General features: G+C 37.6%; 2 protein-coding genes across 5 annotated transcripts in view; both read right to left on the reverse strand.

Annotated features, from left to right (window-relative positions):
- The window catches only part of LOC104724065 (DNA mismatch repair protein MLH3-like), a 3,460-nt gene extending 1,789 nt beyond the window's left edge, over positions 1 to 1,671 (reverse strand). The window contains exons 1-6 of one of the 4 annotated variants that reach the window (XM_019232552.1): positions 1,509 to 1,671; positions 1,342 to 1,386; positions 1,096 to 1,259; positions 945 to 996; positions 816 to 863; positions 1 to 720 (exon numbers count right to left, since the gene is read on the reverse strand). In XM_019232552.1, coding sequence (XP_019088097.1) covers positions 482 to 720; positions 816 to 863; positions 945 to 996; positions 1,096 to 1,259; positions 1,342 to 1,360 — 522 coding nt within the window. In that variant the 5' untranslated portion in view covers positions 1,361 to 1,386; positions 1,509 to 1,671 and the 3' untranslated portion in view covers positions 1 to 481. Of the gene's footprint in view, positions 721 to 815; positions 864 to 944; positions 997 to 1,095; positions 1,260 to 1,341 lie in introns of all 4 variants that reach the window. The other 3 variants (XM_010442513.2, XM_019232553.1, XM_010442512.2) reach the window with 3 other exon arrangements.
- LOC104724066 (dirigent protein 20-like) lies at positions 10,307 to 10,904 on the reverse strand. Its single transcript, XM_010442515.2, has one exon. It carries the CDS (start codon positions 10,879 to 10,881, stop codon positions 10,507 to 10,509), a length of 375 nt encoding a protein of 124 aa, XP_010440817.1. The 5' UTR covers positions 10,882 to 10,904; the 3' UTR covers positions 10,307 to 10,506.

Here is a 10,910-nt window from a genome sequence, read left to right on the forward strand (position 1 = left end):
TTTGCTCAGGTGACTAGGAACCTCAATACATTCAAGGGACAGGGACAACCATACCGAGGCATTTGTTTCTTTGCTCAGGTGACTAGGAACCCATATGCATTCAAGGGACAGGGACAGTAGGGACAGGGACAAGCAGAGAGGTAATTTATATTACCTCAGCCAAACCGAGGCATTTGTATTTTAAGGTGACTAGGAACCCCCATGCATTCAAGGGACAGGGACAAGCAGAGAGGTAATTTAGATTACCTCGATAGAAACAAGACAAGGAGTATTTGCATACCAATACATAACAATTGTAGTTATGGCTCATCATATGAGTGAACGTGTGACTAGTTAATTGGCAAGCAATCAAAAACGTATGATACACAAGATAAAACCAAACCTATAAGGAACACAGACACACACAAAACTATAGGCAGAGTAAACGATTTTGAAACCCAATAGACGTAAAGTTGAAAACCATTAACCGAAAATACTAAAATCAAAGAAGTAAGATTTTTGTTTTGAAACCATAATTATAACCTAACGCCACACAAACTATGTAGGAGTATTGAGTAGCATCAAAGTCATCCCATACCTTTCGATAACCATTAGGCTTCCCAATATATTTGTCCTGATTTCCAGTAACGAGATTATCTGATATCGAAGCTAACGCTAACGCCCCTCCATGGAATCCAAAATTTTCACTGGCTGACTCCAAATCATGAAACTTTGAAGTGGCTGTTTCCACAGATTGCTTAAGGTAAGTTTATCAATCGAAAACTAAGAAGTGGCCTTCATATGTGCATCAAACATAAAAGATCACCACAACTTACTGCATCTTTTTCCCAACAAAACCAAATCATCTCTGGAAACGCCTGATCCTGAAAACCAAAACCAGTAAAATATTTCCAAATTAGGACTTAATCATGAGGTAAAAGTAATCATAATGGAGCTATACTCACCATCATCCACAACCTTGACAGAGCACGAAACAACACCCACGAAGATAGAAACCTGAAAATAGAGAGATCGATCAAAAGAAATCCAAAGAACCAGATCAGAAGTAGAAGGGGAGAGATCGATCGATTAGGACTTAATTTGATTATTGCGGACCTTGGTCGCATCGAGATTGTTGAACACGAGTTCCTCCACGACCTTCCTCGTCATGTCAAACATCATAATTCCAGAACGCTTGGAGTGATGAACACCCTTAGGCAAAGGCTTGATCGACTTCATCCCCTGAATTATCCCGACTGAAACACGGAGAAACAAAAACCCCCAAAATTTTCAAGAAGCAATTCGGGGGATATCAATTATTGGAGATCGCGGAAACCCTAACGACAATCAAATCGAAATTACCTAGAGATGGCGATTTCATGGGAACTGGGAAGTGATTGATCGTCGCTAAAGGATAAAAAGAACAAAACAGAGTCAATACGACGGAAATTGAAAACCCTAAAACGGGATAAAATCAAAAAAGGCAAAGAAAGATCTAGAAATCCTCATATAAAATAAGCGAAGAGAACTTATCTAGAGACTGTGGATCTCTCCTCGCAAGAGATTGATTGATTCTTCTCTTGAACTTGATTTCGTCGGGAGTGAATCAACAAATCGCCTCTCAAGGAAGAAGACGATGAGAGCAGAGCAGAGCAGAGAGAACTTTAATTTAATTAGGTTTACGAAGGGAGCGTCGGGTGTTAAAATAAAGACTTTTCTCTCTCTCTCTCTCTCGGCTAAGCCTTTAAACGGTGCCGTTTCGTTGTTTATTGTACCATATACAATATAGCCGTTGGAAAATATTGAGATTCGGAATTGGAAAATAACCGTTGTACAAGCCTCACAAAAGTTAAATCAAAATACTGAAGTTCTTTTTTGTATATTGCACAGTTGGCTTTTTTTACAACGGTTATTTTTAAGTAGAGATAAATGATTTGCTTCTCATTTAGATCACAAATAAAACGATTCTTAAGTAACCTGTGACCCAAAAAGGAAAGATAAATGACCTGTGACCCAAAAAAGAAAGATAAATGATTTGCTTCTCATTTGGATCACAAATAAAACGAGCCAAAAACATAAGTCATTGTAGTTTTTGTCAAGTACTGACAATCAAAGAGTGATCCGTTTGGAGCATATTCAAATATCAAGATCCTGGTGAAAGGTTCCTTTTCCTCACAGTGCACAAGCAGGTTTACAAAATTCTTGTGGTTGATCTTCCACAACATTTCAATCTGAAATCATGAAACAGAACGCGCTAAGTGCACTTTATATAGTTGTAAAAATAAAACTAAAAATGGGAGAAATTATACCTTCTGATCCAAAAGTGAATTTATGTATTGTTCTTCCAGTCTTTAGCGGATGTAGTAGCAAATGAAACAAAAGCTATCTCCACACCACTTGATAGTGTGTGTTCCTTTCAACAATCTCCCAACTGAGCAAGATTCAATGACATTACTAAAATCTTCACATCACATGCAACTTCAATCTCAGATCTTTTGAGTAACAGGGATGCCTGAGGATCAAAATCACACACTGAAGATACAAAGTTGGCTTAATACTCATAAGTAAGTAATACTCATGCATTTCCATGTATGTAACAATGAAGAAAGAAACTTACCAGTTACAAATACTTTCTGTTTAAGACCCGCCAAAGGATTCACAGTTTACCCAGCCTTACGTCTTTAAAAGTAGACGTCGGTAGCTACTTACTAGGAGAAGAGAAACAGCACCGCCTACTAAGCAGCCAACCACTGAAGAAGAATTCAGAGTTTCTTCTTGGAGAATGAGAAGGTGAAACATCCTGTGTAGATGAACTCTTTTGTGGCTCCGGAACTATTGAAACACATGCTCTTAGCTACATCGATAGATATAAGCATAAACTAAGAACATCTTCTTTTATTGTCGGTAATACACTTGTAGATCTACCAACCCCTGACTTCATATATATGTTGTTCTTATACCATTAAAAAAAAAAAAAAAAAAAAAAAAAAAAAAAAAAAAAAAAAAAAAAAAAAAAAAAAAAAANAAAAAAAAAAAAAAAAAAAAAAAAAAAAAAAGAAAGAATTTTTCAAATTCCAGATAAATTAAGAGTAGAGAATCAAATTGCAAACCAAAGAGCCACTACAGATCTCAGTAATAAACCGAAGCTGTGACTTACAAATTATTAGAATCTCCATCTGACCATAGATCTTTCTTTAATTTTAATCCTCTCAATGGTGACAAAGAGAGGGGTCCGGTCTTGATTTATGGTCTTGAATTTTAATTCAAAAGATTTGAATTTTTTTTTATAAAGGTTCCAGATTTTGTTCTCTCTGTTGTGTCGTTTTTCAGTCTTTGTCCTTGTTGTCGTGTCGTTTTGAAGTCTTAGTCTTTGCTTCATTTAGCAATAAGAGACGTGGTCTCACTAGTTTGTTTGAGTCAATTCAGTTAGCGTCTTGATAGGACTTAGTTGAGCCTGTCAAGCTCGTGTCCTTTACTTTCGGGTTTCAGTTATTTTGCTTCTGTTGTAAAACTATAAAACGCATTGGTTGAGCTATTAATAAAGATGGATCATTCAGTGCAAGTTTGTGTATTACTCTGAGACAATATTGACACTCTCGATTTAAGCACTGCACAGCCGTAGTTTGTGAACTGCTGCAGCACCACTAGGTTCACCGGAGACCCTTGTCGTGCTCAGCCTGTGTCGGCGTGTGAAACGTCTTCACCGGAGAGGTCAACCACAAATCTGAGGATTTTGTTTTGATTCTCTTGTGTCTGTTGGTGTGTTGATTATTAAACCGATGGGTTAAACCAGCCAAACCAGAAATCCTTGTGTAGTGGTGCGCACCAGGTGGTGATCTCGTACGATTAGTCAGACTGGTTTAGTAATTATTGTTAAACCGAGAACATTTGCTCGTGAATTTTTGTTTGATTTAATTATTAAACTAAGTTTAATTAATTTAATTGGAAAATACCAAAACAATTAAATTCGGTTTTGGTTATTGGATAGTTAAAGATTATTATGGAATAAAATTTTGATCTGTTTCTTTTTTTTTTTGTTAAAAAGTTTTCATAAATAAAGTCAAAGAGTACAAAGAAACAAGATATAACCATTACAAAAAGAAAGATGAAAGAAAACTACTAGCTACTAACAACTAAGGGAAGAAGGATCCAGGCAAAAGAAGCCTGAATAAGAAAGGAGAAACAAAGCCTAAACTTTAAACATTGAAACAACCTTATGTAACCCAGCATTGAAGAATTGATATCCCACGCTTTAAACCAAGCTGAATCATTGCATTACACTTATTTTCCATGGAGGAAAAAATGTGCCTGGCTACTTGAACTGGGAAGAGGGAGAGACCGTCATGGAAGCGTCGATTTCGCTCATGCCACAATTCATAGATTGCAGCTTGCCAGCCTTGAAGGAGAGCAAGTTTTTTTTGCTTTGATACTAATATCGTTGCCAGCCAAAGGAGGATATGATCCCAGAGAAATGGAGGAGAAGAGATTTGAAGCCTTTGCATTATCAAACTCTAGACCTCTGCAGAAAAAGCACACTGAAAGAACATATGGTCTCTAGATTCATAGGCTAGCCCACAAAGAAGACAGTCTAACTCAACATTGTAGCTCCAAGCAGACAAACGATCAAGAGTAGGGTTACGATTAAGTATAAACAGCCAAGACGTAATAGCATGTTTTTGAATGGCTGCTTTGTGCCACACAAGAGGAGCCCAAAATTTTCTTGGATTTGAAATCCTTACAGCATTCCACACAGCTTTTGAAGAGAAAAACCTGTAAGGAAGACCATCAATTTCCCAAACCGGAGTATCATTTGTTGATGACATGGTAATGGTAGAGATGAAAGAGTAAAGAAGAACTTGTCTCTCAGTTCTAGCATTAGGGAGAGACCACCCATCTGCATTTCTCAAGTCAGCAACAGTAGAAAACAGAGGGATCCCTATGTGAGAAGGGCCATCTGAACCAAGAAATTGGTAAAGAGGACCAAAGGGAGTCCAAGGATCCTACCAGAATAAGGTAGAATCACCATCTCCAATATTGATGCTGAGAAACTTAAGAGCTTTGGGACGTAGCTTAAGCAATTTTCTAGAAAACCAAGAGTAAGTAGCATTGTTTTCATTGAGCGCCCACAAAGGAAAAGTAGAAAGATACTTACTTCTTATCCATGCTACCCATAAAGAACCAGCTCTAAAAAACAGCAACCAAAAGAGTTTTAAGGCACAAGTTTCATTCCAATTACCAATGTGCCTTAATCCAAGTCCACCCTCCAATTTAGGAAAACATATGTCATACCATGACACTTTGGCCCCCGAGGGTATATCTACCTTTCCATGCCAAAGAAAAGAGCTACAAAGGCCATTTATCCTCCGAATAACCTGCTTAGGAAGGAAGAAAGCACTAGTCCAAAAACTTACAATGCCCGAAATAACTGTAGATATAAGTGTTAACCTTCTCGCCAAGCTCAGAAACTTGTGAGTCCAACAGTTGAGTTTCTTTCTTATTTGAGACAACAATGGATCACAATCTTTCACTGAGAACTTCTTGGAGCAAAAAGGGAGACCTAAGTATCTAACTGGAAGCGAGACAAGGTTTAGCTTGAATAGGCTTTGTAGCCTCGTCACACAACTCTCAGGCAGACTAGAACAAAACATGGATGTCTTATCCATATTCATTGTCAGCCCAGAATTTTCTGCAAATTCTGCAAGAACTGACATAACTCCCCTTAAAGAGAGCTCAGAACCCTCTAGGAAGATCAATAAATCATCAGCAAAGCAAAGATCAGTAAGTTTAAGAGCCTCACAACCAGGATGATAATTGAACGATCCTTCTACTGCTGCTTTATTCAACATTAGAGACAAAACATTCATTACCATAACAGACAGAATTGGGGATAATGGGTCTCCTTGACGCAAACCTGTCTTTCCTTTGAAAAAACCTGAAGTAACCCCATTTATACTAACACTAAAAGATGGGAAACAAACACAAGCTCTGATCCAATTAATGAAAACCTGGGGAACTTGATAAGCTCGAAGAGAGTTGAGGAGAAAGTCCCATATGACTGAATCAAATGCTTTTGAAATGTCCACCTTAAGAGTAATTCTCGGTTTTCCTGAACTAAGATGATAGCCTTGCACCACTTCTGAGGCCAATAACACATTCTCTATTAGCAATCTGTCTTTGACAAAAGCAGTTTGATTTGGAAGTATAAGCTCCGGAAGCAGAATCTTTAACCTGTTTTTCAAGAGGCGAGATATGATCTTGTAAACTATGTTAAGACAAGATATAGGTCGAAAATCCTTCAAATCAACAACCCCATGTCTTTTTGGAATAAGAACAAGAGAAGTAGCGTTTAGGGCTGATGGGATAAAGGAATCCACGAAAAAATGTCTCACTCCCATTGTTAAATCCTTCCCAATAATAGACCAAGTAGCCTTAAAAAACTCTGCAGAAAAACCATCTGGACCTGGAGTTTTATTTAGAGGCAATTTGAAAAGACAAGATTTAATTGCTTCATCGAAGAAAGGTGAGGACAGAGAAAACTGTTGCTCCAGAGTACAAGTTGCTAAGATTACAGACTTTAGAAAATCAGGCAAATGAGGATTGAACCTCCCCTCAAGAGTGCACATAACCCCAGTAAATTGATCCACAGCTAGATCATGGACTTCCTTGAGAGATGAAGTGGTGGAACCATCCGCTTTAAACAAGAGCTTTATGGCATTCCCTACATTTCTAGCTGCAGATACCTTATGGAAGAAAGATGTATTAAAATCACCCTCACCCAACCACTTGAGACGAGACTTTTGTTTAAACAAACTTTCTTCAGTTAGACAAAGACTCAACCACAGCTCTTTTGCTTCAGTTTCATTCTGAATATTGAAAGGAGATGGGTCATTCAAAGCTAACAACTGAAGGGCATTAAGCTTAGAATGAGCCTGGATAACTCTCTTCTCTAGATCATTAAAATTTGCTTTCATCAAAGACTTCATAGGGCCTTTCATTTTCTTGAGCTTGTAACAAAAATCTTTAAGAGAAGATACAGAGATTCCAACCTGAATCCAAGCTTCCAACACTGAATCCATAAACTTCGGATGCTTTGTTAACAATGAGAAAAACTTGAATGGTCTGGTACCATATGAAGGAGGCGGCGTGTGGAGCTTGATAGAGCAAGGAGTATGATCTGAAAACTTTGGGGCCTCAAAAGTACAATGACTAGTAGGGAAATTAAGCAGCCAACACCCATTCACTAAGCAACGATCCAATTTCTTTCCAATAGGATCTACAGATCTTTTATTTGTCCAAGTGAATTTAGGACCACTAAAAGGAAGATCAAACAAGCCTAAATCTGCTAAACAGTCTCCAAACATCCTCATACCACGCCTAGAACTCACAAAATTAACAATTGAGGTTTCAGTTGCACTAAGGATCTCATTAAAATCCCCAATGATCATCCACGACCTGTTTGATAAACCAAAATTCACCTCTGTATCTCGAAGAGAACTCCAAAGCTTTTTCCTTTCGTCCTCTTCATTTGAAGCGTAAACTGCAGTATATATAAATTCAGTACCATCCTCCAATGAAATTTCACAAGTAACTGACTGAAGGTCCATTGAAAGTACTCTTGCTGTAATAGGGGCTTTGTAAATGATCCAAATCTTTCCCAAATCTGAAAACTGGTAATTAGATAAAACAGTCCACTCCGGACCAAAAGATGACAAAATTTGGTTCTTATTTGCTTCTTTAACATGCAACTTCAAAAGGGCTCCAAAAGAAATTTGATGCGAACGAAGCCAATTGCGAAGAGGTCGATGCTTTGACGATTCATTAAGACCTCGCACATTCCAAAAAAAGTTATTCGACATAAACAGATTATCGGATGTGACGCTTCCCTCCTTGTATGGAGAGAACGCCACCTTGAACAGGTGATAGATGATCAAACCTCTTTCTCTTCGTTTTCTTCCCTTTAGAGGGAACTGAAGAAGAGGAAGAAGGATCAAAGAGAACCATCAAAGAAGACTCCCCTCCAGAAACTGTAGCAATTACCTCCATTGATAGCAAATCAAAACGGTTTGAGGTTGTTGTAGGTGGAGGAACATCCGCGAGTAAAGCTGACGAGAGGGTGGTATGAGTGGCCGATTCAAAAGACTGATCAGCAAAGTTGATGTTTGGTAAGTTTGATGTTGATTCTGGAACAGAGGTGAAGACATGGGTTTTGCCACTAATAGTAGTATCTAAAACTGATGAAGACTGCTGTTCTAAAGAAGGAGTTTGGGTTTCCATAGGTGTTGTAGAAGAAAATTCTTTTAAATTATCCAAGGGAACTGGAGATTCAACTGAAACACCATTATCACCTAAAGCAAAACGACTAGGAACTGGTTTCCATACCTGTTTTTTACCCAAAGGAGATGTCGAGGAAAGCTTCTCTGTTGGACCAGTAGGCGAATTATTCTCAGTGCCTACCACAGAAGCATTCGATTGAGGAGCAATAGGACAAAGAGAAGCTTTGTGTCCAATTTCATTACAAAAAGAACAAAGAGGGGGCAACCACGGATACGAGACTTTGAGAAGCAAAACATGGCCATCCTCTCGCTCAATCTCCAACACAGAGGGAAGAGGTTTCATAAGATCTACAATAACTTTAACTTCTGCAGAATTGATACTAGTGAGAAGCTTGTGGTCTACTGCTCGACCCAACGGCTTACAAATGAAACTTAGTCCCTCACGAGTGATTAGATCAAAGGGAATATCCTTTATAGTAGCCCTGAATGGAGCTTGCTCCAACGAGGGAGGGTTGTAACTAAACTCAGATTTCCACGCCGTGACAAAAAACGAAGAATCACCCACATGCCACAATTCGTGTTGCAACACCCGATTCCTTAATGAAGGAGAAGGAATATGGAAGAGAAAAGCATTTGATGTCAATTTGTGGATCGTAACTCTTTTATCTTTCCCCCACAAGAAGTTCAAGACACCCCAAATTTTCCCATAAGATAGAGCATTTCCATAAAAAATTCCCATAATGAAGTCTTCGTGAATCTTCGCTCCTCTTTTAAAAACTGAATTAGGAACCTTGACACGAGGACGACCTTCTGAAGATATAGAAACCTCAGCCGAAAAAACGGGAATTTCCCCCAAAGAGGTAAGATTTTTTGCCCAATTGAAACCTGACTCGGCAACACTAGGCAAAGAAACTGGAGGAGACGAGGCCTTAGTAGAGACAAAAGAGAGTCAAAGAAGAAGATTTGTCCTTACCCAAAGAAGAAGCTGAAAAAGCTTTCTTCATTATTCTTTTTTGTTTTTTTTTTTTTTTTCAAAACTAAACCATTGCAGATTTGAAATTATGGTTAAATCAGATTCCTTTTGTCGCTGACCTTATATTGAAAAACAACCGATTTGCTAAGGTGAGGATATATATTCAAATATATTTGGATAGTTGCTTAGTTTTGAGGTTAAGCGAAAATATTTGCAAATTATATATAAGTAATCGCATTTGGTGGTTGAATGTATTAATATTATATTATTTTTATTTAAAAACAATTATAAAGAAAAAAAACAATAAGAGTTTGGAGATAAAAAGTTCCAATAAATATTTTGATGTCGGTTGCGTGATTTCTGCTATGCATGTTTGTTAACCGAAATCCAAACTGGGTGTTACAATTTTGGTGTCACAAATCTTTTTGTTCTTTCATAAAAAAATGGTCAGAAAATGTCGGGTACTACTTATTATCAGGCCCGACGTTACGTAATTATGCATTTTCTTTGTATTTTCTGACCTTAATGTTTCTAAGTTTAACCCAAATCACATGGTCAAATTTTTTTATTGATTGAGCATCAAAGATTTTTCGTAAGACGTCGTCCCACTGTGTTTGTTGTTAATTTCTTGCAAAGATTTGTCATTTAGCAAGTGAACCTACTCAACCGATTTCTTTTCTAGATATTATAGTGACACATGATTTTGATAGATAGAATCTCTATGTAATCAACTTGTCAAGCATATGCAATATAGTCCTCTAGTATGCTATTCATATAGTATATAAAAAATTTATGCACTCTTAAATCCTACTAGTATTTTACGATTACAAATACTATACATTTATTTTTTGGTCATCAGCAAATACTATACATTCTTACTTCACTTAGTTGTCAAATTTATGATGTGTCCATAAAGTTATAATGGTCTTTAGAATTCTTGTGCTGACCACGTAAGAATGTCGGTCCAAAAACATAAAACAATATATCTAAAATGAAATATATTATCACTTCAAACCACCTTATAGTTTTAAATTAAAAAAAAAAACCACCTTATTTATTTTCAAAAGCTCCTCATAATCTCAAAAATAAAATTAGATATATATATATATATATATATTATTAATAAATTACGAAACAACTCCCACGCAACATCCACCACACACAAACCATAAAAGCTAAATGCCAAAACTAAAGAAAACACGATAGATAATCAGTTTTTACTTTTTATTAATTATTGCGTAGTCAAACTAAATATATAGAACGACAAAAATATCCTTAACCTCAATAATGCAACACGTAACAACTATATTCTACCGTAGCATCTCCGTTCTTGAGATTAATCCACTTTGTCCTAGCCTCAACATAGCCTCTAGCAAATCGGAAAAGCCCACTTCCTCCGACGATTGGCATCTCTCTAACCTCCGACATCGCCGTGTTCCGACCAAGGATCGTGATCGTGCTCCCGTTATATTTCCCTGTCTTGAAAGCAAAGTTCATCGCCATCAGAAATCCCAACTCCTTTTGGGCCGCTCCGGCGTAAAACCCTTGAGCCTGGCCCAACACCGTGGAGTTCATCGGAACTTTCGCCGTCAAAGCGTTGTCGATCATAGAGATGGCTCCGAAGTAGGAAGTGTTTGTTACCGGTGGCTGGATCATGATGGAAGTTGGGTTTGGACCGCTTAAGA

The sequence above is a fragment of the Camelina sativa genome, chromosome 11, assembly GCF_000633955.1.
Source record: "Camelina sativa cultivar DH55 chromosome 11, Cs, whole genome shotgun sequence".
Lineage (NCBI taxonomy): Eukaryota > Viridiplantae > Streptophyta > Magnoliopsida > Brassicales > Brassicaceae > Camelina > Camelina sativa.

Excerpts from the sequence above, each read along its gene's own strand:
- LOC104724066 (XM_010442515.2), bottom strand. The coding sequence starts at position 10,881 with ATGATCCAGCCACCGGTAACAAACACTTCCTACTTCGGAGCCATCTCT.